This window comes from Xyrauchen texanus, chromosome 17, assembly GCF_025860055.1.
Source record: "Xyrauchen texanus isolate HMW12.3.18 chromosome 17, RBS_HiC_50CHRs, whole genome shotgun sequence".
NCBI classification, from domain to species: Eukaryota; Metazoa; Chordata; class Actinopteri; order Cypriniformes; family Catostomidae; genus Xyrauchen; species Xyrauchen texanus.
This window is the reverse complement of record NC_068292.1, coordinates 3,436,810-3,464,141: the sequence shown is the minus strand read 5'-3', so window position 1 is coordinate 3,464,141 and position 27,332 is coordinate 3,436,810. Positions and strand designations below refer to the sequence as shown.

At 41.0% G+C, this 27,332-nt stretch overlaps 1 protein-coding gene across 2 annotated transcripts in view; it reads left to right on the top strand.

The window, feature by feature from the left end:
• The window catches only part of wdr26a (WD repeat domain 26a), a 50,811-nt gene that overhangs the window by 11,761 nt on the left and 11,718 nt on the right, over positions 1 to 27,332 (top strand). For both annotated transcript variants that reach the window (XR_007972321.1, XM_052146743.1), the window contains exons 2-9: positions 11,886 to 11,985; positions 12,314 to 12,370; positions 12,866 to 13,002; positions 13,669 to 13,766; positions 18,754 to 18,910; positions 19,181 to 19,319; positions 19,649 to 19,789; positions 23,182 to 23,301. Coding sequence is in view for 1 of the 2 variants with exons in the window: in XM_052146743.1 (XP_052002703.1) it covers positions 11,886 to 11,985; positions 12,314 to 12,370; positions 12,866 to 13,002; positions 13,669 to 13,766; positions 18,754 to 18,910; positions 19,181 to 19,319; positions 19,649 to 19,789; positions 23,182 to 23,301 (949 nt within the window). In the remaining variant the exon portion in view is untranslated. The remainder of the gene's footprint in view (positions 1 to 11,885; positions 11,986 to 12,313; positions 12,371 to 12,865; positions 13,003 to 13,668; positions 13,767 to 18,753; positions 18,911 to 19,180; positions 19,320 to 19,648; positions 19,790 to 23,181; positions 23,302 to 27,332) is intronic.

Below are 27,332 nucleotides of genomic sequence, written 5' to 3'. Positions count from 1 at the left end.
AATGTGACAATATAATGAATGAAACGTATCGTCTTTAGATGAGTTTCACTGATGATGGTGATGAGATGAGTATAAATCTTTGAGAGCGACGCAATGATATAATCCAGTATGAGTGTGAAGTGAAGATAGCTAATGGCGTTTGTTGCCTCACTACAGCGTGGTAACACCCAGATCCATACTTCTCGCTTCCCAGAGAAGTGTAGTGGATCGTCCCAACAAAGGCTCATATAATGAACATAGGTGAAATAGCACAACAAGAGTTGATATGGTCCAATAGTGAACTGATATATACTGTATATATATGAAAAGTCCTTTCTACAAAAGAAAGCAAAATATATAACATCAGTCATTATTCATTACAAATACATCAAGACATTAACCCAGTTAGCCAATACTCACATCTGAGCGTAAACTCTACGGGTTCTCAAACAGGACTTCAAATGAGTAAGCAGGTAGCACCGTCTCGGTTACCTACGTAACCTCGGTTCTCTCTAGATGAGGGAACGAGTATTGCGTAAGCTAGCTTACGCTACGGGAAAGATTAATCTTTTCTGAGATATTGAAGCCAAAAAATTATCCTTAATTTTGTATCATTTGTCAACGCAGTGCAGCAACTGCAGACCTTGAGCGGGCTAGCTAGCGAGCTCATTGGTTGCTCTGCGGCAACTGCTGCAGCCTATAGACGAACTTGCGTGAACTCGCGCCCAATGAGAGGCGCCCGTGCGCTCACTGTCCCAAAGCCCACCAGAATGGGCGTGGCTAAGGTGCATATAAGCGAAGTTCGTAGGCTGTAACCCTGGTTTTCATTGAATGAAGCGAAAATCGCTCTTGGCGCAAGCACGGCCAGCTACGCAATACTCGTTCCCTCATCTAGAGAGAACCGAGGTTACATAGGTAACCGAAACGTTCTCTTACGAGAGGTTCTCTCGTATTGCGTAAGCTAGCTTACGCTACGGGAACCCATTGTCAACGCCGTGCGCGCCAAGCATCCACTGCATAAGCCCCAGGGGGGTGGGGGGACCCGGGGGAGCCCTTGTGAGTGGGGAAATAATATTTGGCCGGCAAGAGTCGTGGTCAGTGTGTGTGTGATACATAAGCACATAGTGGGAAGGGAAAAACAGAGCGGCGGTGCCGGTCTGTGTGGAATGTGTCCCATTAGTGCAGCTCACCAGGGGAGCTGTAGCGTATTAAACCGCTAGTAGTTTTGCCTGCAGAGCGGGCACTTCCAGATTGTAAAATCTGACAAAGGTTGAGGAAGCCCAGCCCGCTGCCACACATATGTCCTGAATGGAAATCCCGCTGGACCATGCCCACGAGGAGGCCATGCCTCTGGTGGAGTGAGCCCTAATGCCTAACGGGCATGGCAGGTCTTTCGACGGCGTCGCGGCAGCAATAGCATCCACTATCCATCTAGACAGTGTCCATTTCGGTGGCGAGCCCTTGAGCGCCTCAAGCGAAAAGCTGCTCAGCTGCGTCTGAAAGAGGCGGAGCGCGCAGTATACAATCTCAGTGCTCTGACTGGGCAAAGGAGATTTGTGTCGCGTTACGCTATCGGATGCTGGCAGAGCCGATAGGGAAATAATCTGTGCTCTGAAAGGAGTACCGATCACCTTGGGGACATAGCCGTGTCTAGGCTTTAAAATGACCTTGGAGTCACTTGGTCCAAACTCCATACACACAGCGCTGACAGACAGCGCGTGAAGGTCTCCCACATGTTTAACTGATGACAGGGCAGTCAGAAAAACGGTTTTGAGTGAAAGGTATTTCAAATCCACGGATTCAAGCGGTTCGAAAGGGGAGGCTTTCATAGCTTCGAGAACTACAGAAAGATCCCAGATAGGAACCGATGGGGGGCGCGGTTCTAGCTCCCCTGAGGAAGCAGATGACCAGCTCGTTTTTTCCCCTTGACTGGCCGTGCAGGGGTTCGGCGAATGCCGCGACGGCCGCCACGTACACTTTGAGCGTGGATGGGGATCTGCCCTTATCCAACAGCTCTTGTAAAAACACGAGCAGTGATGACACCCCACATGTCCGTGGGTCCAGGTCTCTGTCGGTGCACCATTTTGAAAACACCGACCATTTGGACGCATAGTCTTCTCGTGGAAGGGGCTCTAGCGTGTATGATAGTGTTCATTACTCCTTCTGGCAAAGTAACGGGTAGTCGTTGATCACCCACGCGTGCAGCGCCCAGCGCTCTGGGTGGGGATGCCAGATCGTGCCGCGAGCTTGAGAGAGGAGATCTGCTTTCACTGGGATGGGCCACGGGACTGTCAGTGACAGCTGCGTAAGCTCGGGAACCATGTCTGATTCTCCCAGCGGGGCTATGAGGAGCACCGAGTGGCGTGTTTCCCTGATCCTCTGCATTACCTGTGGCAATAGCGAGGCGGGAGGGAAGGCGTAAGCGGGCGGTTGGGCCAGTCCTGGGCCAGTGCGTCCTCGCTTCGAGAAAAATACTGGGCAGTGAGAGTTCTCTTCTGACGCGAAGAGGTCTATCTCTGCTCTGCCGAATATTTGCCATAATTTCTGGACTGTTTGGCGTGCAGGGACCATTCCCTGGGGAACATTGTCTCTGGACAGTCTGGCTGGGCCATCGTTGAGGTGGCCTGGCACGCGCGTCGCCCTCAGCGGCGCAGGTGGCCCTGGGACCAACTTAGTATGCGTTTTGTCAGATGGAAGAGGTTCCTGGATCTGACACCGCCCTGACGGTTTAGATAGGATACCACAGATCTGTTGTCCGAACGGACCAGGGCGTGGTGACCCTGAATGACCGGGAGAAAGCGCCGCAGTGTGTACTCGACCGCTATCATTTCCAGACAATTTATGTGAAGGAGCTTTTCCTGAACTGACCATAGGCCGAAAACCGGCGAGCCCTCGCGAGACCGCGCTCCAACCCGTTGGGCGTGTCTGTCGAGATGACTTTCGGTGAGATACAGCTCCCATCGTCACTCCCCGCAGATACCATTCGGCCACCGTCCAAGGCTGCAGAGCTGATATACAGGTCTGAGTCACTCTGATCGGCTGGCGGCCTGTGGCCCACGCCCGGCGAGACGCGCGGGTGTTTAGCCAATGCTGAAGCGGGCGCATGCACAGTAAACCCAGCTGAAGTACTGCTGCTGCTGAGGCCATGTAACCTAACACTCTCTGAAATTTTTTCAGAGGCGTGAGGCTGTTCATCTGAAAAGACGCGGCTAGTCGCTGAACGCGCGCCGTGTAGATAAGCGAGCCGTCATTGCCACAGTGTCTAGTTCTATTCCAAGGAAGGAAATTGCCTGACTGGGCTGTAGTGAGCTCTTGGTCCAATTGACTGCAAGGCCCAAACTGTTCAGATGACTGAGGAGAACTGTCCTGTGAGACAGAAGCTCCGTATGTGACTGTGCCAAAATCAGCCAATCGTCCAAATAGTTCAGAATTCGCAAGCCCTGTCTCCGCGAGGAGTGCGGCGCCGCATCCATGCACTTCGTGAAAGTACGGGTGCCAAGGACAGGCCGAACGGAAGGACGGTGTATTGATAAACCTGACCGTCGGGCGGATCTCAAGAATGGCCTGTGACGGGATTTATCTGAATCTGAAAATAGGCATCTTTCAGATCGAGAGAAATAAACCAGTCCCCTGGCGCACATGCACGAGGAGTTTCCTGATTGTAAGCATTTTGAGCGGTCTTTTGCAAGCACCTTGTTCAAAACCCTGAGATCTAATATTGGTCTGAGGCCGCCGTCTTTCTTGGGGACAAGAAAATAACGGCTGTAAAACCCCGACTTCAGCTCAGTGAAGGCGGCACTCTCTCTATGGCCCTTTTGCACAGAAGGTTTGCTATTTCTGAGCGAAGCATGCAGGCTGCTTCCGTGTTCACAGTAGTTTCGAGCACGCCCTGAAGCGGGGAGGCGGTGATCGAACTGTAGCAAATAGCCCTGTTTTATTGTGCTTAACACCCATCTGCATATCCCTGGGATAGCTTCCCACGCTTTGAAGCGTAATGCTAGAGGGTGAATGGCGAGTCAGCCCTGATTGCCGTACACAGCGGGCTGAACAGAATGTGTGGCGCTTATTGTGCTTATGCATGACTGCTCGCAGACAGCAGGGACATGCTGTTCTGTGAGTGACTTCCGATTGAGATGAATGGGGAAAGAGTCACATCTGTTAAGTGATCGCGAGCATAGTCACGAGCACGGGACTTACATATAGAGAGGTGTTTGCTGGCCGTGTGACAGAGCGGGCAGAGAGGGGACGCCATGCGGGCTCGTGGGCGCGTTTATTGACTCTAACACTCGAGCGGCTGTGCCCGCTTTATGTGAGTGTGCTCTGATAGGAACACGGGAAGTGTAATGCTTGTGTGTAGGGGTGAACACTGGATTGTGGGCACATTTTCTACACATAAGACATGTTTGCTCTCTGATAGGGACACGGAAGTGTAATGCTTGTGTGTAGGGGTGAACACTGGATTGTGGGCACATTTTCTACACATAAGACATGTTTGCTCTTTACAAGATCTTTTTGTGTCGCCGTGAAAACGGCGTTTGAGTGCAGGCAAGCGGGTAGTAACACCGGCTTGTTGGCTGCTGAATTCACCACTGTAGTAGCCTGAGAGAAGGGGACTGACAGGGGCGAAGCTTTGACGGTGGTCCGCCGCGGCGGACTGAGCCGTCGCTTTTTCAACAAAGCTAGGAGGACTTCGGTTGTTCAGGTTTCAGCGCAATCTTAGGCCGAGGCCCACGGGGGGGGCGGCGGTCTGCGGCGGCTGTCTGAGCGTGATCTGGGGCGGCCGCCCTGTCGACTCTGAGAAGTCTGGCTTTGTTGAGCTGGGCGCTGTGAAGATGCGCGTGCAGGAGGCTGGTTACGTGGGCGGTCTGCAGAGGAGCTAGTGCGGCGAGGCAGGAAGAGATTCATGGCTTGGGTGCCTTTCTTGACTTCTGAAAAACGGTCAACAATGCCACTTATCGCGGAACCGAAGAGACCGGACGGAGAGAGCGGCGCGTTGAGGAACGTGGAGCGCTCAGCTTCTCCCATGTCAGCTAGCGTTAGCCACAGGTGTCTCTCGGTTACAGTCAGCGAGGCCATGCACTTCCCTAGGGCTTGAGCTGCAGCTTTGGTGGCGCTGAGGGCGAGGTCCGTCGCGCTCCTTAGATCTGTAACAGCCTCTGGGTGCCTGCCTTTCTCATCCCATTCCGAAGAAGGTCCGCTTGGAGGATCTGCAAGACGGCCATGGAATGCAGAGCAGATGCGCTTGGCCGGCGGCGGAATAGGCGCGCCAACACAGGCGGAAGTAGTTCTGCAGGCCTTAGACGGGAGCACTGGCTTAGACCGCCATCTCGCGGAGGGCGGGCAAAGGTGTGCTGCTACCGAATCCTCGACCAGGGGATGGAAGAGTAGCCCTTCTGGCGGCGCCGTCCACTGAAGCGAGAGAGGTGGAGGCGTGGGATCGAATCCTGGCGAGAGAGGCGTTCCACGATTTAGAGAGCTCGGCGTGGAGTTCCGGCAGGAAGGGGCGGCCGGGCTGGCGCCAGCGTGGTGACGGCTTTGAAGAAAGCAGCCGTCGAGTCTGTTTGGAGCCTGCTCAGGGGCGGTGACCACTCGAGCCCGAGGCGGTCAACGGCCTGTGTGAGGAGGCGTATCAGTTCCCCTCGACTCGGCGCTGGTCCTGCTGGATTCCTGGGCCGATGAGGAGGCTTGTGACCACTCCTCGCTGTCCGAAGCCATGATGGAACAGCAGCCCTTGTCCTCCGCCTCGCTGTCCGAGGTGGCAGCAGTGCGGCCGCTCGGCGGCAATGATAATTTTTTGGCTTCAATATCTCAGAAAAGATTAATCTTTCCCGTAGCGTAAGCTAGCTTACGCAATACGAGAGAACCTCTCGTAAGAGAACATGCGGTTTCCCTCTACCAAACTGAACTGTCTTGTTCGTGGGTTATCAGGCTTATATCTGGTAGCCACCGTGCACTAGTGCCCTCAAGCGGCTCCAAGTGGTATTACACACGACCCAGCTACCTCTTTTTAGGCAATAGCCAGAAAAATAAAACAATAAAACCCAGGTAACGTTTAGACCGTTACAACATACATATTTATACAGCGTGTATGAGTGTGTGTGTGTGTGTGTGTGTGCGTGTACCTAGGGACACACATCTGTGGAACAGCACATACCACCCAAATCACACATTGACCCATGCCTATTAGAATCAAAGGATATCAGTTGTCCAATTGCTTTTGTATGTTGACCGTCTGGCATACTTAGAGGTCAGCCAGCGATCTCTCATTATGTCAGCAATTTGACTGATCATCTCCGCACATTGTCTTATTTGGGATTAATGTAAACTTAAATGTTTTTGTGGTGGAGTCTGATAAGTGGCCAAAATTTTATGAAAGGTTCTTCTTCTTTCACAATGAAGTATGCGATGTTTATCTTTATTTTCAGCTGCTTCCTCTTCTCCTCCTCAGACTGCAGCACTTGCCTCCTCAAGGCTGCTGACACCGAGCTTGATGGTTTCTCTGGTCTCAGTGCCTCCGTGAGATGTTATGTTTCGCTACACTATCTCTTTTCAGTTTAGCGATGGGCATTCTGGCTTTTTTCATAATTGGTGTTAAAACAATTCAAATTAAATTATTAAATGAAATTACACTCTACCTTAACCACAATTTATTTAAAAATGCATTGATTTGTTATGAAAAATAATGCTATAAACATTTGCATTTAAAGTATAACTTATTGTATATAAACAAAGTGCATATAAATCTAACCATTCAAAATGAATACAGTCTGAACAGCATAATAGACCGGGCCACCACTGGCCAAATTGATGCCCTACACGTGATATGAGCGTGAAGCGATCGTCTGTGTTCCGCAACTGCTTTCGGGTCCTTCAATAACGTATAGCGAACGAGTAAGGGCAGCCGGTGGACTTTCTGGTGCCCCCCTAGGGAGTTGATGCACTGCGCAAACTGCGTAGTATGCATGTAGGTAGCGGTGGTACTGATAATAGAATAATGCACCATATCAAAGAAAAATAAATAATTTGCAAAACTGCAGCATCCCACAAATTGAAATAAATGTAAAAAGAAGGATGCTATTTCACTTGTGCATTTAAAGTATAACTTTTCATTGTATATAAACAATGTGCATATAAATGTAACAATTCAAATAACGCTTCTCTAACGTTGTTCTCAGCATCCCTAACGTTAGCTGTATCAGGTAAACCTTGTGAAGAGACTTCATTAGTTGAACCTTGCGAATCCCCCTCGCCAAATTCCTCTTTCTCTTCGTCTCTTTTTCGCTTAAAATAAAATGTGATGTCGCCAATACCTATACTTTTTTCCATTGTTCACCTTTCTGTCTCTCTGACTGGACCGCGTCATCACAGAAAACTCTACTGTGGTTGGCACAAACCGCTTGTGGAATGTGGGTCTTGTAATTTTTAAACGATTATCTTAAAAAAATACAAAATTATGTTTTTAATCTTTAATCGCACACTGTGCTCATAAATAATTTTTCCAGTTCGCACATATCTATTTTTAGGAGCAAATGCGAGTGAAATACTCGCACTGTAGAGACCTGAGATGGATCGTTTTTCTGTTTCAAAAGTGACTTTTTCTTTGCAATTCTTCCCATAAGGCCTGCACCCCTGAGTCTTCTCTTTACTGTTGTACATGAAACTGGTGTTGAGCAGGTAGAATTCAATGAAGCTGTCAGCGGAGGACATGTGAGGCATCTATTTCTCAAACTAGAGACTCTGATGTACTTATCCTCTTGTTTAGTTGTACATCTGGCCTTCCAAATCTAAGACCATGTAAGACTAATGCCACAAATTGAATGAAAACATAAATAGTAGAGTTACGTACTTCAGATAACTCTAAATATTTTGCTGAATGACTGATGTCACCTGGAGTGTGTGTTTGTGTGTGTGTGTGTGTGTGTGTGTGTGTGTGTGTGTGTGTGTTTGTGAGCGTGTATTTATCACTTTGTGGGTACCAAATGTCCCCATAAGGATAGTAAAACCCGAAATTGTTGACCTTGTGGGGACATTTTGTCGGTGCCCATGAGGAAAACAGCTTATAAATCATACTAAATTATGTTTTTTGAAAATGTAAAAATGCAGAATGTTTTCTGTGAGGGTTAGGTTTAGGGGTAGGGTTAGGTTTAGGGGATAGGATATAAAGTTTGTACAGTATAAAAACCATTATGTCTATGGAAAGTCCCCATAAAACATGGAAACACAACGTGTGTGTGTGTGTGTGTGTGTGTGTGTGTGTGTGTGTGTGTGTGTGTGTGTGTGTGTGTGTGTGTGTGTGTGTGTGTGTGTGTGTGTGATAATTTTTTAACATATATCTTCAATTAAAGGGCACAGTATCATGAAATCACACCGTTGACTATTTCAAGGGACACACAAAAAACCTCCTCTATCAGTGTTAAAATGACACATTTACCACAAATTAAGTTGTTAGTGAGGGAATGTAATACTAAGTACTTACATGTATCAAAATGGCAGACTTGATGTGTAAATGTAACCTAATAGACCTGCTGCTGTCTAGCATGTAATTTTAATCAAACAACTATATCAAAAAATTTACAACCTCTCACAGATCTTGGCTGCATAACTTTTAGTAGCTTTAAAAAACACATGTGTATTATAACCTTGTTTTACCCCATGGCCTCTTGCAAGGACTTGCTATTTTGGATTCACTATATGCAACGCATAATTTGAATTAATTTAAACCCAATGTATACTGTTCAGGGCACTCTAAAGAGTCATTTAAATGTTAAATGTCTGACGCACTGAGTCACGTGACTAAATACTATGGCGTCAAATTCCGTGAACTGCTTCTATGGGTGCAGCGCCAAGAAAAGTGCCTCTGGTAAGAAACCTCTTCAAACAAATGTAAAACCTGTTTGGTTGTAAGCTATATTTGTAATAGCCTAGAACTGTGTCACTTATTAGAAAGTTAATATTCTTATTCTGCTTTTGAAAATAATCCAGAGTACGTAATTTTATAATTCGCTAGTGATCTAGTAACAGCTGCGCCTGTGATTGACAGGCGGCGTATCTGTGTGTTCTGAAAATGCTCACTCTAATGCAACTGAATGGTCAAATACATTTCAAAATTCCACCAAAATGCCCATCTTGTTGAGGTATTCATGTAAACACAGAGAGTGATGTCTAATATGAACTTAAATAGCGGAGAAATAAGCAGATTTGTATTCACATGTCGGACTTATAGGAATAAATGTAAGCTAATAGACCTGCTGCCGTCTAGTGTGTCATTAAAATAATCAAACAACCATAACAAGAAAACAGCTTTAGTAGCTTTAACAAGTTTTAATGCATTATAATCATACAGTAAAGACCAGTAATGGTTTTGTTGCATTTCATTCTGAATGTTTATTGACTGCTTGATACTGCTGTTAAAACTAACACTGAATTTTCTTCATTTGTATTTTTGTTAGCTTATTTTTAATCTATTTCTATTCCACTTTAATAAGTAAATTTATATTATATGCACGTGGTGTCAGCGCGTTATTGAATGACGCTGCTCTGTTTACACACACACTTGCGCATATTTTTAGCCTTCATTTCTTGTGCAACATTTGAGCGCTACTCACGAACAATATCTCAGATGTAGATGCTCAATAGTTTGATTCACTTAAAATGCATTTAGAACGGCACTGGAGGTGCATTTTACCAGAATTTTAATAAGAAGCGAATTAAACTACTGAGAACTTGCCTACAAACAGACACATACAGGACTTCCTGTACAGTTTAGAATGTCAAAATAAAAGCGTTAGGGATTAAAAGTTAAAGGGACACAATTGAAATGTATTACTGTCATATTTAAAATTCAAAAAATTAATAATAATAATTGTTGTTATTATTATTGTTATTATTATTATTATTATTTGTTTACCAATTATAATGATATTTAAGTTGAAAGGGTTCCAAAATATAACTGAATGAAAAGTGAGTTGATGTCTTACAACTACATTGAAAAAAGAGATCTGAATCATTTAAAGTCCAGATACAAGTTGAAAAAAGACCTTCTTTTCTACTGATGACTTATACTGGAATTACTGTTAATTTTGCTGCAGCATTATCCAGTAGACTAGTTAACAATAAAGTTTTCTTAATAGTTTGTACATTTATATTGAAATTATATGTGTTTTCAAAAGTGCTATACAAATCAGGTATACGGGAATTGGGGCTGCAGTTAGAAATTCTTGGGCCTGGTACAAAATGAATTATTTCGGTGCCCCCCACCCCCCTCCAGTTAAAGGTTTTGAAAAAACAACACTGTTATTGGATCTGTTAATGTCTGTTAAAGATGATGAAATTGTGGCAAAAAGAGTTTACACACTTTATGCAGAATTAAATCCTAAACTGAGTATACCTCTTGAACTTTTTTTTTTTTTATTATTATTTTCTCCCCTTTTTTCTCCCAATTTGGAATGCCCAATTCCCAATGTGCTCTAAGTCCTCATGCTGGCGTAGTGACTCACCTCAATCCAGGTGGCGGAGGACGAATCTCAGCTGCCTCCACGTCTGAGACCATCAATCCACGCATCTTGTCACGTGGCTTGTTGAGCGCGTTACCGCGGAGATATAGCATGTGTGGAGGCTTCACGCCATCAACCGCGGCATCCACGCACAACTCACCAGTGATGTAACACACACCTGCATCTTGACAAAATGGGAGTTGAAGATTTCCGCATGAGTTTCCAAGTTAAAAGTCTGATATAAAGTGTCATTCCGTTGGACTTTCCCCAGTTGAAAGGTGGAAATTCTGATTCTCCGAGTTGAATGGAATGCTTCATGAATCATCACAGCAACAACAATACAGAGCATCGTGGCTTTCCCCACAGGAGCAAACACTTGGGGAGACACACACACACTCAATGGGCTGCGAGTGTTTCAAACAGATAGCAGTAGAATGCAGCGTCTTCAGAACTGAACGTCAACTTAACATGGATATTAAAAACATGATGGTCTCCCGTAAATCCAACCGCGTTTTGAAAATAGGCAGTTCAGACAGTCAATAAAAAAACTGGTGCGCATTTACTACGATTACTACGCTAACCTTAAAGCAGACAGACGCACGTTGTGCACATTTCAAAATATGATGCGTTATATTATGATTATGCAACCTTTTGTACATTTTGTAACAGATTATTTTATAACAGCCTATAATAATGAATAGACGTTACACTGGAACAACAAGATGCAATACAGCAGCCAAAGACATTTATCAGACATGTTGTTATATTTACAGTTATGAACATGTAGTTGCCCCTCAAGTAATCAACGAGTACTCGAGTAGACAAAATGACCAAAATGCCCATCCCTAGAATGTAAACAGTCAGCTGGAGCTGATATACAACATAGAGAGTTTCTATTGTATAGACTGCAGGAAATTAATGCTTTTAATACTATTTACAGCCTCTGTCAATAATACAATACTGCAATCTCTTTACAGTGCACTACTATTTCAGGAAATAGTCTACAGTCTAAATGTGTATTAATGTAGTGTAATTTTCATTTAATAGTTTACCTTAGAAAAGCAAGGTATAAAAACCTTTCTTGCAGAACACCTTGTTATCATAATCATAATATTTGCTTGGGCCGTCAACGCTCTTGCTCTTTTGTGTGTGTGTGCGTGTGTGCGTGCGTAAAAAAAAAACTTTTAATTGTTTATTTTTTAATTTTTTTGCTCCACAATTTAGTTTATTTGTTAACTAATGTGTTCCTCAAACACTGACTTGTCGCTAGGAGATTGAAACCTTTTGTAAGTGTGTGTGCATGATGAAAAGAGTAATGTTTTTAATCAATTCTTAAACTTTAATCCCGAGCATTAGTAAGGAATATTGATCTATTCATTAACCATTAACACGTTGTCATTGGTGTTGTTGCAGTCAAACTGTGGACCTGTTGATGCAGGAGTCAGGCTGTAGACTTGAACATCCAGCTGCTACCAAGTTCCGGAATCATGTGATGGAGGGAGAGTGGGAAAAGGTGAGAGAAAGTCTTTACGTGGCTAGTTGAGTAACATTAGTGTTATATACATACATAATTATGCAATACATATTGCTACTACACTATAAAATAGTTTACAGTCTACAGCTCATTTTCTGTGTATTTATTACCCTGCTGTCTGTTGTGTATTGCGCTTTATGTAGTCTATTTCCAGATCTTCCTGCTTTGTCCTGGCTCTTATTTTAGCGCTTGAAAGATTTTTGTTACCTGCATGAGTTGTGTATTTTTAAACGTTGTCCTTAAGTTGGTAATGGTCATATGGGTCACAACAAACCAAACAAGCAACATAACTTTTTTCTTATAACAGGCTGAGAGTGACCTCAATGAGCTGAAGACACTGATGCATTCACCCAGCGCTGTTGTGGTAAGAGTCCAGAGTCCACTAAACATCCCCCATCAGTTTGACCCCATTTACACTTAGTATTAACATCCATCTCGAGTGATCCAGTCACAAGTGGACAGCACGATATACAGATAAACAAGTTCCAAAATGCCTTGTGATCCTATTAGTTAAACTACATTTTAAAGTAGTCAAATATGCATGTGACCATATTGCATTTGTAGGATAAACATTAATGTATCCCAGACAACAGCAATGGACCACATACTCACACTCAAGGGTTTTAAACTTTAAAAGACTTTAAAAACATTTTTTTATGGCCCATTAAAATAAATGCCTTACATTATTGTAGATTGAGTGTGTTGCACATTTTTCCCGTATCATTTTAATGTTGATTACAACCCCATCCGACCCTCCCCTTTGAAATCCAATCAAAAGTGGTCACAGGAGATACATTTGGAAATACATGTTAATACCAAGTGGTCTTTGAATGTTTTTTATTTTATTTATTTTTTTCAGCGGATGAAGTTTTTGCTCCTGCAGCAGAAGTATCTGGAGTATCTGGAGGATGGGAAGGTTTTGGAAGCTCTGCATGTGCTCAGAGCTGAGCTCACCCCACTGAAGTACAACACTGAACGCATCCACGTGCTCAGCGGGTATCACACTTCCCTCCTTCTTCCACTTCACAACTTAATTTCTCTCATCTGAATGAAATTAAAAGAAAGAAGTCACTTCAACGTATTTTGAAGTGACTTGTTCATTTTAAAGGGGTCATATGAAAAATCTATTTTTTAGCATTTCCATTCATCTCAATGGCAGATGCTTGGCTGGCTCATGCGGCACCTGAAGCTAGCTAAAGGCTCAAGTCACATTTCCTTCCTTTTGCAGTGTAGCTATGTTCGAAGCAGTGTCCACACAGAGGACTTTGCCAAAACAAGTAATTTCATATTGGTCAATGCTAGGACTGACTGGGTAAAAAGGGAAAAAGAGGGTGGAAAATTGCAGTGAAAACCAAATTAGACTAACATGGACCTCAGGGAAAAACAATAAAATCATAAAAAATGTATGACATGACCCCTTTAAAATGATTTGCATACTGTCATGCAGCATAAGCCCTGTGCAGACGAATAACCAACACAGTTCATTCAAAAGTTCTGTGTTTTTCTGTTTAATTATCCTCTTTCTGGCAGCTAAACAAAGTAATCACTTTAAATATACTTAAATATATTTAACTTTTTGGCTGCCTGGCAAGCACCAGTATTTCCTTTAGGAAATGGACGTCTAGTTTTCAATGGTGACTCTGCATTTGATCTGCTGTTTAGGTACCTGATGTGCAGTCACTCTGATGATCTGTGTGCTAAGGCTGAGTGGGAGGGGAAAGGAACGGTCTCGCGATCCAAACTCCTCGACAAGCTGCAGAGTGAGTTACATAATGTACCTGCATGAACAAACACAGACAGCTGAGTCATTCCTGTCATGCAGTACCTTTTCAACTTTGTAACTATACCTACTTGTGTTCTAAATTAAGGAAGTGTTATTAAAAAAAAAAAAAAGGTTATACCAGACTTTCAGAAATACACTCTGGTCAAGCTCAGGCACTTTATTAATTATGATAAAAGGATATTATAAAAGGCTAACAAGATGGAAAGTGATATTGAAAACATTGGAAGAATCTATAAATTGATTATTAATTAAAATAATATTTCCTAGAAAGTTTTAGATTAGAGAAAGGAATCGCTGGAATATTTATTTATAAATTGTCACGTCCTTGCTAAAGCATTCTCTGTTTAAGCATAGTGCATGGGGACATGGTAACAATGGCATCATTAGCTCAAAGCAATTATTACATTATTTTAAATTCACTCTGTGTTGATGTGATTGTATTATTGGGATTTTAAAAAAAAATGTGTTAAAGAAATGCATATGTTTTCTATCTTACAAAATTGTGACTTAAAGATTTCATCCAAATGTATTGAGACAAACAATCCAAAGGTCTAAAACCACTAATGACACCACTAATTTGAGACAAAAAACAAACAAACAAAAAAACTCCAATTATATTATCGATATGTCAGTTTGAGTGACAAGTTGAAACCACTGGTCTCTCTCCACTGCCCCTCCCAGAGAGCCTTCCAAAAAGGCAAAATAGCTGCCCCATTTCCTGATGTACAAATCCAGTTTGCTTTGCCTTCTACATGACATCTCCTCAAATGCTTGATGTTTTATAGAATCCTAGCCCTCACTCCCTCCTCCAATACCAAGTTTAAATCTTTCTCCCATTATCTCTTGAGAGAAGTTGAAGCTTCGTCCCCCAGACTCTGAATTAGCAGGGAGTAATACACTGATGCCTCATGACCTTTTCCAAAAACAGAAATCACCACTCCCAGAGTATCTGCTGCTCTAGTGGGTTGTATGCTACTCCCAAAAACAGTACAAAGCAGTTGGCGTAGCTGTAAATACCTAAAGAATTGAGACCTGAGAATCCCAAAATGTTGAACCATATTTTCAAAAGGATCTCAGCACTCAACTCTCATATAGAGTGGTGGAGTGGTGGTGGTGTAGTGGTCTAAGCACATAACTGGTAATCTGGTTATCAGAAGGACGTTGGTTCGAGCCCCACAGCCACCACCATTGTGTCCTTGAGCAAGACACTTAACTCCAGGTTGCTCCGGGGGGATTGTCCCTGTAATAAGGGCACTGTAAGTCGCTTTGGATAAAAGCATCTGCCAAATGCATAAATGTAAATGTAAATGTATATATAGGTCACCTAGCATATTAACCTCCCTCACAATCCACTCTGTCCAGCAGAAAGGGGACTTATTAATACATAACTTTGGATTCAGCCATATGCTCGAGACAATATTTAAATACATTTCAGAATTAAACACACTGGACACTTTTGTCCAATTTTGTGCAACTGTGAGATAACGGGTGTAACTTAACTTCACCGGTTAGTTTTATAGAAAGGCTTTGCAATGCGAAATAGGGCCAAGATCTTCCAGTTCAATACAAAACCAGGGAGGGGCTCTCTCAGGTGGAAGTGATCAATAAGCCAATTGTCTGAGATCGAATGCATAATAATAAAACAAAACTTGGGTAATCCCAGCCCACCTTTTTCAATCGGTCTATGTAACTTATCAAAATGTAATCTAGGACGCTTACCATTCCAAATGAAGGACTTTGATATGCAATCAAATGTCTTGAAATACGAGAGGGGGACATCTACAGAGAGAGATTGTAGCAGGTAGTTGAATTTTGGAATACAATTCATTTTATTAACATCAGCCTTCCCAATCATAGATAAATGTAATGAAGCCCACCTGCCCACATCGCTCAAAAACATTTTTACTAAATGGTCAAAATGAACTCTAACTAAATCACACAAATTTGCTAGAAATTAAATGCCCTGTTTGGGCCACAGGAAGGCACCTGGCTGGAAAGCCGTTACTGGGCAGTACACTGTCAGAGCCAAAGCATTGGATTAAACCAATTGACTCTGTATCCTGAGAATTTAGAAAAGGAATTAATAATTCTGTGGAGACAAGGCATAGATCTAATGGGGTCAAAGACGAATAATAAAATATCATCTGTGTAAATCAAAAGCTTATGCACCATACCTCCCACCACCATCCCTGGAAAATCATTTTTCCTTCTTATCGCGGCTGCTAATGGTTCCAGGGTAAGACAGAACAATAATGGGGAAAGAGGGCAACCCTGCTATGTGCCCCTATCCAGAGTAAAATAAACCTGAAATTAATCGGTTGTCTATAAAATAACTTAATCCATCCAATAAAAGTATTGTCGAACCCTTACATTTCCAAAATCTTAAAAAGATAATCCCATTCTACCTTATCAAACACCTTTTCGGCATCAAGTGAGATGGCAGCAACCGGAGTCTGATCATTCGCCATGATATTGATGAAATGCCTAATGTTATCAGAAGAGCTACATCCCTGAATAAACCCCAACTGATCTATATGTATAAGAGATGTCATAAATTTACTCAATTGGTTTGCCAAAATTTAGCTAGCTGGATCGGGGAAATTGGACAGTAACTCTTACACTCACTTGGATCTTTGTCCATTTTAAGAATCGGACTGATTCGGGCTTGTGTCATGGTTGGTGGAAGTTTTCCATTCTTTAATGTTCTGTATAATCTTCTATCAAATGTGGAGCCAGTTCTGTAGCATAAGATCTAAAATATTCAGTGCCAACCATCTGGCCCCGGAGCCTTGCCTGGCAAGGCCTTAATTACCTCGCCAAGCTCCTCCAAGGTTATCTCAGAATTTTTTTGCTCAGTCGTCAGTTTAGGAATTTCTAATGGTGCCACAAAGTTTATAATATCCTCATCAGTAGACGAAGACATGGAACTATAATGATCAAGATAGAATTCTTTAAAAGCATTTTAATATCAATGGCCGAGGTAAATATTTCATCACCAGAAGATTTCACTGAGGGAATGGTAAAAAAATACTCTCTCTGTTTTAAACATTTCAATTGTTTAAAACGTAGTTTATTTCCAGGTTAAAATTAGTGTTAACGCTTTACAATAAGGTTCCATTTGTTAACATTAGTTAATGCATTCAGTAGGGATGTATCGGCTGTCGATGTTTATCGGCAAATTGTTGACCAAATTAAATGAATCTGCATATCGGTTATAAGCATGAAAACATCTATATGAACAACCAGTGGTTTATTTATAAGTAATTAGTAACACTCTCTTTAAAAACTCTTTAAATTTAATTGCACAGTCCTAATAGAAATAATAATATCTACAATATGTAGTAGGGTTGGCACTCCTAAGAACATGTAATTTAAATTTTTTCTCATTCTCACGTTAATGTGGAAAAATCACCATAAACTGACATGACCGGTGTGAAAGCGGCACTTACTGTACATGATGAGGGAAACCATCTAAAACGATTTGAAACCTGCAGACTTTGACTTCTGAGACATCGGTATAATATCTATTAATGCTGCATTACTGACTGAATTAAGATTGAAATCGCAACAAGGCCTTACACGATTACTGAACCTTTAAAAGTCTATGTTTCAGAATATAGAAGGCACTTTATAGTACAAAATGACCTATTTTCACATCAATCATCATGCTATGATATAATTATTTTTTTTTAGCCTTTATCATTTTATCTTCTATTTATCTTTCATTGTGGCTTTCTTTAAAATTTTGGCCTGTCATATGTTCAACAGATCCCATCCATGTTTAATGGAAATAATTTATTGTTAAAACAGTAAAAAAGCTTAGTACATTTTAATAGCATAATTCTTAAGTACAGTAAAAGAGTGATCTGATTACAAAAACGGTGAGTGGCAAAATATCGGTATTGGCCTATAGTTTTTATAATGTTGATATCATTGCATTCCTAGCATTAAGTATCATGAAATAACAATGAACTATATTTTAACAGCATTTTGATATCTTGGTTAATGTTAGTTCATTTAGTTTATAATGCATTAACTAATGTTAATGTGTACAGCATTTAATAAAAAAGAAAATATCAGTATGTGTTGAAATTAACATATACAATGAATAAAATGTGCTGAAACATTATTGTTTGTCATTAGTTAATGTTAACTAATGTTGTTAACTAATGTTTAGAAATGGAACCTTATTGTGAAGTGTTACTAAATTAGCTTTGGAATCGCAGAATATAAATGTGGTCTGAAGCCGCCTTTTCACGGTATCCGACACATGAGCTACCGGAAGGTATTAATTTCCAATAACACAGGAGCTGTGTGGAGTTCCGACCATCTGCTGAATTTTCAGATCCGTTTTGAGCTTCAGATGTGTTGCAGTATTTAAACTTGTGTGACCAGACTGTATGCGACCACCCTAAACTGCCAGCTACTCCGGTAGATTGGACGCATATGAATGTAGAAATCAGAAATAATAATTTACTTTGCAAATAGATCACAAAAGGCAGTGAAAAGGAGGCTTTATACTTTTTGACCCCACTGTATATGAAAAGGACATTAGTATATACAGTACTGCACAGCAGGAATGATCCAGCAACTGTAGATGTTTTTGTGTGAATGTGTGTGTGTGTGCTGCACTGCTGTTATTATTATTATTCACATTTTACTGAATTCTCTACACTTCTCTTCCACTTCATCCCTTCTTTTTTTTTTTTTTTGTTACAGTTTCATGTAATTATTTTTTCAGCTAGGGTTCGGTTCAGTTCTATTTCAGTTCAGCCAATGCAGGAGATTAATTGAATTCTGGGGGTAACCTAAACAACGTGAAGGACCTGCGTAGTCTCAAGTCCAAGATTTGAATTTCAGTTCATGTCCTGTGTTGGCTGAATTCAGATGAAACTGAGTCTAACACTCCACAACCTCTATGCTCTCCATCTCTCTCTCTCTCGGTCTCTCATATCTCGCCACAGCATATCTGCCCCCATCTGTGATGCTGCCGCCCCATCGTCTTCAGACTCTTTTGCGTCAGGCAGTGGAGCTGCAGAGAGATCGCTGTCTGTACCACAACACCAAACTGGACAGTGGGCTGGACTCAGTGTCTCTGCTCATAGACCATGTGTGCAGCAGGTTTGTGGAGAGATCTGTGTTAAAGTTGAAGTGTGCCATTTTTTATATGTCATCTATAAGTAGGCCAATATCCATTTTGTAAAAGAAATCTCTATATTACGAGAGACGTAAAAAATTTATAGAGACTATTTGGGCGGCTGTATTTGTCACAATGATGTAGGATAAATCCAACCGTAACGTGTGCATTATTCGAAAGCATTATGTCTATGGCAGTTAAAAGTGCTTGTTAAAGCTTTGACTCGTCTAAGGTGTGTTCACTGTTATCTGCAGGAAACAGTTCCCCTGCTACACCCAACAGATCTTGACAGAGCACTGCAATGAAGTCTGGTTCTGCAAATTCTCCAATGATGGCACCAAACTGGCCTCTGGATCCAAAGACACAACAGTCATTTTATGGCAGGTCGACCCTGTGAGTGACTTTTTTAAAATTAAAAAAAGGCCCAGCATGATCAAACAATAATACAGAATTAAAGGAATAGTTCACCCAAAATGTTCCAAACCAAAATGTTCCAATCCTCTGATTTGCTCTTTTTATCCCTCATGGAATACAAAAGGTGGATTTTATATGAAAATCATAGCCACTCTTTCTCATGTAATGAAAGTGAATGATGACTGGGGCTGTTCCGCAGTCGAAAGTCATAAAGGTTTGGAATTACATGAGGGGGTAGTAAGTGACGACAGCAACTCTCCATTTAATGTCATAATGAAAGAGTTTAATGATTTGAGGTGTTTTGACAGGAGACTCACCAGCTCAAGCAGTTGAAGACACTGGAGGGTCATGCCTATGGGGTTTCCTATTTGGCCTGGAGCCCTGACGACACTTATTTGATTGCCTGCGGCCCAGACGACTGCTCTGAGCTCTGGCTCTGGAATGTTCAGGTGAGACACCGCTGACCTAGAGTCGCCTCTCACATTCTCTCCTTTTTCAAGTGTCACGAAACCTCCTGTTTCAGCACAGGTTCATTCTCACCACAGTTTATAAAAAAATGCCTTAAAAGTGGGCTTTTCCAAAGTTAACGGAGAAAGGGGAGATCAATAACAAATGAATTGGTAAATGGTTTAAATAGCTCCTTTTTAACCTTAGTGGTATTCAAATTTTACACTGTGATTCATTCACCCATTTACACTCATACTCATACACCAATGATGGCAGAGCTGCCATGCAAGGTGCTAGCCTGCCATTGGGAGCAACTTGGGGTTCAGTGTCTTGCCCCAAGTACACTTCGGCATGTGGAGTCGTGTGGGCCGGGAATCAAACCACCAACCCTGTGATTAGTGGCCGACCCGCTCTACCACCTGAGCCACAGCCGTTCAAAAGCTGCTAAAAAAATATTTTCATTAAATATTTAAGTTGTATTTCACTTTAATGGTGTAAATCCATGCTGAATAATGCAGAAATACAGTTGAGTGCATAAACGTGCGTTCACACCAGAGGCAGCGAGAGCGTTAAATCGACCGGAAGTCATTCATTTTCAATGACAGCCAGCGTCTCTCGACGGCGAGAAGCGGCGCGGCGAGTCTTGGGCGGTGTGGGCGTCAGATGAAAGTTCAAGTGCAGTCAACATTATGGTAATGAGCTGTGACGCGGTTCGGCGGCAACCTATTGGAATATAGATGTGCTCCGCTCTAGTGAAGTCTAGAGAACATAACAGTGTAAACTTTGGTTCCCACCAAACATTCGTTCCGAAGATAAAATAAATTATTATTGCTGTGGCGGGTTTCCCAGTAATATATGATCTGTCCCTGTTTGCTTACAGGGATATAAAACAACCAAGACCACAGTTATTATTACAAATGTATTTTATTTTGATAACAAACAACTATAATTTTAATTACTTTCTGCCATCGATCGATTTCTTATTTTCACATTTTAAAGACCATGAGGATATACGCTACTTGTGATAGGTCGGCAAAAAGTAAATGGTCGACATGTCTGGATGTTTAAATTGCGGCCCCTTTAAATATAGTTCACAAAACAAAGCATTCTGAACAAACGTTGCCGCCTATTTCAACTACGTCAGAGCGTCCACGAGCGTCCTTGAACATTGAAGGCAGGGCAGCCAGAGCGAATTTTGATGCTCTTGCCGCTTCTGGTGTGAACGCACAGTAAGTCTGCAGCCCCCTTGCAGAATCGGCAAGATGTTCATCATTTACCAAATAAAAGCTCATAAAAATTTTTTATTTTGTTTTCTATTTTTTTACTGCCATGATGAAGCTATTTGACAAAATAAATATTTACAAATATTCCAAGACAAAATAATAACCGAATTTATGCAAATGATCCTGTTCAAAAGTTTGCACCCCCTTGGATCTTAATACATTTATTCATTAAAGGAATATTCCTATTATTTATTTTGTTTTTGTTTTTTGAGAAAAGAAGGGAACAATGGAAATCCTTTTTTGTGGTAATCAACATTATGCCACAAATGCTGTCGATGAATCTTAACTTGTATTGAAACCGTAATATTTCTTTAAGCAGACATTTTCAGCCAAAGTGACTTACAAATGAGGAATACAACAGAAGCAATGCATCCTTAGGAGGAAGCAATAAGAGAAGTGCTGTAACACAAAGTTGCAAATTGCTCAGAGAAGCACAAGTCGAGAGGAAGGTGAGATCATTTTTTTTAAAGAACAAAGAAGACAGTTATTGCATTAGAAGGCATGGTCAAGTATTGTGAAAGAGATGCGTCTTCAGGTGTTTCTTGAAGGTGGCTAGAGAAACAGCTGCTCAGATTGGGTTTGGCAGGTTGTTCCACCAGCAAGGAACAGTTGAAGTGAAGGTCCAGGAAAATTATTTTGTGTCTCCGTTCACCCTCTGATTGGTAACTTCTGGAGGGCACATATAGTGTACCTGAAGTAGTGAGTGTCGATAGGGGGTGTGGAGCCAGTGGTTGTTCTGTAAGTGAGCATCATTGCCTTGAACTTGATGCAAGCAAGCAATGGCAACCAGTGCAGTCCGATGAAGAGAGGCGTGACCTGCGCTCTCTTGGGCTCATTGAAGACCAATCATGAGGTTTAACTGTACATGCAGAAAGACCTGCCAGAAGAGTATTGCATTAGTCCAGTCTGGATATAACAAGTGCGTGGACACAGAGTTGTGTAGCATGCTCGGATAGGAAGGGTCTGATCTTTCTAATGTTATACAGAGCAAATTTGCATGACCGGGCTGTTAATATGGTGTGTTGCTTCCCCGATTAATAAATAACTTTTTGTGTCTTTTGTGATAGTTGTGCATGAGTTCCTGCTTTGCCCTAAGCAGTAAAACAGTCTACTGTTCTTAAGAAAAATCCTACAGGTACTGCACAATCTTTGTTTTCCTAGCATCATCAACAGTGGCTATATGATATAGACATCAAGCTTTTCACACTTGGGGTCAGTTGAGGGACTCATGCACAACTCATTCAAAAGGTGCAAACATTCATTGTTGCTTAAGAAGGCAACACACTACATTAAGAACCAATGGGATCTAAATTTCTGATCAGGATTATTTGTAGAAATGTTTATTATTTTGTCTATATGTAAATATGGTATGTCAATTCTGTAGGTACAGTATTAGATAAAATAAAATAAAAAAAAAACACATGATCTTCTCTATTTGTATACATTCTGACAGGGGTGTGTAGACTTAATGGACACACACTCTTTTGTTAGCTACAATGTATCCAAATGATCACTCCTATGTATAGAATAGGTCAAATGGTGTCATGAATGTGACAGCTCATTCTCATAGGATAAGGCATTGTGTGTAGTCTCACACTGTGTCCAAACCAGACACAGTGTAATAAAAGGTTTCTCTTCCTCCCTCTTTGTCAATCAGAGTTTCTTTCCTAACCAGTCGCAACAAGCTATATGAAATTTTGGTTGATTGCTTAGTTTGGTTGATCCCCATCCACTGTGAACTCTCATTGGTCCAAAATCCAGCTCCTCATACCTGTGCATTAAATAAGTTCTGATTGTCTGTGAGTGTACCGTGTTGTTCAGTGTGGATGGACATATTGCTTTTTGCAATCACGCATGACATGAAAAAAAATGTAAGAATGTCATGAAAAATGAAGACACTGCTGATGTTATCATGCATATAATGTATATATACTCCATATTTATTTCAAACTTGGAAGACAAATATTGATTAAATTGGCAATTTTGTTCTCTTAGAATTTAAAATAAAAGATGCTGACATTGTCTTCCATCATGTCCAACTCATACACATATCAGTTAACATCTTAAAAATATGTTTTTCAACCCTTTAAATGTCCACTGTGGTAATCCAGACAGGGGAGCTGAGAACTAAAATGAGCCAGTCTCATGAGGACAGCCTGACCAGTGTGGCCTGGAACCCAGACGGCAAGCGTTTTGTTACCGGAGGGCAGAGAGGCCAGTTCTACCAGTGTGTGAGTGACCGTTACAAAGTTACACTGTTCTTAGTTATAACACAAAGAAATGTACAGGTCTTCACCCCAACATCAAAATAACAAATCACAATTAAGGAAAAACAGACCTATTTTTAGGATCACTTTGAGTTTTTTGCATTGTAACATTATTTTGACAACAATAAAGTTCTCATTATCCCAAATTCTCATTACATATTGGTAATGAGTCTCTTTTCTCATTACTGTAATACAGCAATGAAAATTATTCAGTCTGCAAAACAATTTTTGACAATTATTTTTATTTTTAAATCTGCGTCAACTAGGTACAACTGAGGGATGTGCTTGAAGTCAACATGGAAATCAAAATGTACCTTATTTACCCATGCAATTTCAAATAAAAATATCACAGCCACTTTTCACATTTCAATTAATTCCTAATATTTGTTTGACTGTTTGTCATTATGGAAGTCAAATTGGTTTGCAAATGGTGTTTCAGGTTGACTACATTTGTCATGAAAATAATACAAAAGATCTCAATTAAGGTCCTTAAAATAAGCTTCCTTTTCTTTAAGCAAAACATAATTTATTATTGAGATATATATATATATATATATATATATATATATATATATATATTAGTACTGTTCAAAAGTTTTAGGAATTGGGAAAATTGTTACATAGTGAGGATGTCTTAAAATAATGCCATAAATAGTTTTCATTTATTAATTAACTTCATACAAAGTCCAGTAAACATAAAAAAAGCTAAATTAATATTTGGTGTGAACACGTTTGTATTTAAAACAGCACCAATTCTCCTAGGTAAACCTGGGCACTGTTTTTCTTGGTTGTTGGCAGATAGGATGTTCCAAGATCCTAGAAGAATTCACCACAGTTCTTTTGTCTGTTTCGGGTGTCTCAGTTGCTTCTGTCTCTTCTTGAAATCCCAGACTGACTCTGGGGGGGCTTTGTGGGGACCATGCCTTGTGTTGCAGGGCTCCCTATTTTTCTATTCTAATCTGTTTTCTAAAGAAATGTTTGGGAGACTAAACTGTATATTTCCTATTGACACACTAAAGCTGAAAATATAAATAACCATCTTAAGACAAATGTTTTTGTGAAGCATCTTTTGTGCATAAGACTTTTGCACAGTACTGTTGAGATATATATATATATAATCACACACACTTGAAGTCAGAATTTACATACACCTTAGCCAGATACATTTAAACTCATTTATTTACAATTCCTGACATTTAATCATAGAAAACGTTCTTTGTCTTATGTCAGTTAGGATCACGATTTTATTTTAAGAATGTGAAATGTCAGGATAATAGTAGAGAGAATGATTTATTTCAGCTTTTAATTATTTCATCACATTCACAGTGAGTCAGAAGTTTACATACACTTTGTTAGTATTTGGTAGCATTGCCTTTAAATTGTTTAACTTGGGTCAAAGGTTTTAGGTAACTTTCCACAAGCTTCTCAAAATCAAAAAGTTGCTGGAATTTTGGCCCATTCCTCCAGACAGAACTGGTGTAACTGAGTCAGGTTTGTAGGCCTCCTTACTTGCACATGCTTTTCAGTTCTGCGCACAAGTTTTCTATTGGATTGAGGTCAGGGCTTTGTGATGGCCACTCCAGTACCTTGACTTTGTTGTCCTTAAGCTATTTTGCCACAACTTTGGAGGTATGCTTGTGGTCATTGTACATTTGGAAGACCCATTTGCGACTGAGCTTTCACTTTCTGGCTGATGTCTTGAGATGTTGCTTCAATATATTCACATAATTTTCCTTCCTTATGATATTATCTATTTTGTGAAGTGGACCAGTCCCTCCTGCAGCAAAGCACCCCCACAACATGATGGTGTTCATCAGCTTGCAAGCCTCACCCATTTTCCTCCAAACATGACGATGGTCATAATGTTCTAGGATTGATTTGCACTTTTCGCACCAAACTAAGTTCATCGCTAGGAGACAGAATGCATCTCCTTCCTGAGCAGTATGATGGCTGTGTGGTACCATAGTGTTTATACTTGTGTAATAATGTTTGTACAGATGAACGTGGTACCTTCAGGCATTTTTAAATTGCTCCCAAGTATGAGCCAGACTTGTGAAGGTCCACAATTTTTTTTCTGAGGTCTTGGCTGATTTCTTTTTATTACCCATGATGTCAAGCAAAGAGGCACTGAGTTTGAAGGTAGACTTTAAAATACATCCATAGGTACACCTTCAATTGACTCAAATTAGAATCAGAAGCTAATTGCCTAATTGCCTATTGGCTTGAAATAGTGTAAATAAACTTCTGACCCACAGGAATTGTGATATAGTCAATTAAAAGTGAAACATTCTGCCTGTTAACAATTGTTGAAAAATGTACTTGTGTCATGCACAAAATAGATGTACTAAACTACTTGCCAAAACTATAGTTGCTAATATTAAATCTGTAGAGTGGTTAAAAAATGGTTTAATGACTTCAACTTAAGTGTATGTAAACTTCTGACTTATATATATATATATAGTTTATGTAAGTATATATTAGGGCTGCCGATTTAACGCTTTAATTCAGTGCGATTAATTAGATTAAAAAAATGTACTCAATCGCAATGATCGTGATTAATTAATCAGGACATAAATTATTTAGATTTTTTTTTTATTACGATTGACAGCTCTAATTCCATTTTATTGATGTTAGTTAAAACTTAACTATTTTGATTTTTTATTTTATGAAGGTGCCTGAAGAAGACTTTTCATCTTAAAGTCAGCATGAAATGGAAGTTTTGACTGACTTTACTTCCGTATTGTGACGTATTTCTGAGTGAAACTTATCGAACAATAAAAAAATGTAGGGCGGAGATTTGATTTTATCCATCGGTTGTTGATTGGATTGTGAAAAGTGGCTGTTGCATACCGGACACAAACACACACCTCTTCCAACCATGCTGCTCGATCAGAGCCGACAATCTGTGAAATTGAACAGTGATCTCAACATGATGTACATCCGTGGCCAAAAGTTTTGGCAGTGACATCAATTTTGTATTTTGTAAAGTTTGCTGCTTCAGTTTTTGTAGATTATTTTTTAACATGTTTTTATGGTATACTGGAAAACAATAAGCATTTCATGAGTTTTAAAGGCTTTTATTTGCAAAAACATTAAATATATGCAAAGAGTCAATATTTACTGTGACCCTTGTTCTTCATAACCTCTGCAATTCACTCTGGCATGCTGGATATCAGTTTCTGGGCCAAATCGTGACTGATGGCGATCCATTTTTGCCTTATTAGTGCTCGGAGTTGATCACAATTTGTGGGCTTCTGTTTGTCCACTCGCCTTTTGAGGATTGACAACAGGTTCTCTATGGGATTAAGATCCAGGAGTTGCCTGGCCACGGTTCCAAAATTACAATGTAATGATCTCCGAGCCACTTCATAATTAATCTTGCCTTGTGACATGTTGCTACATCATGCTAGAAAATGCACGGATCATCACCAAATTGCTCATGGATCGTTGGGAGAAATTACTCTTGCAGGACATTTTGATACATTCTTTAATCTTGGCAGTGTTTTTGGGCAGAAATGTGAGAGAGCCCACTCCCTTGGATGAAAAGCAACCCCACACATGGATCGTCTCAGGATGCTTCACTGTTGGCACGACACAGGACTCATGGTAGTGTTCACCTTTTCTTCTCCGGACTATCGATTTTCCAGATGTCCCAAACAGTCGGAAGGGGGCTTCATCAGAGAAAATTACTTTGCACCAGTCTTCTGCTGTCCAATCCTTGTACTTCCTGCAGAATTTCAGTTTGTCCTTGATCCTTCTTAACAACAGGCCATTGTCCAAAAGTCTTTGCCTCACTGTGCGTGCAGATTCACCCACACCAACCTGCTGCCAATATTGAGCAAGCTCTGCACTGGTGGTGACACGATTCCATAGCTGACTCCTCAGGAGGAGACGGTCCTGTCACTTACTGGATACTTTGGGATGTCCTGAAGCCTTCTTCACTGCAGTTGAACCTCTCTCCTTGAAGTTCTTGATGTAAATGGTTCTTTCAGGTG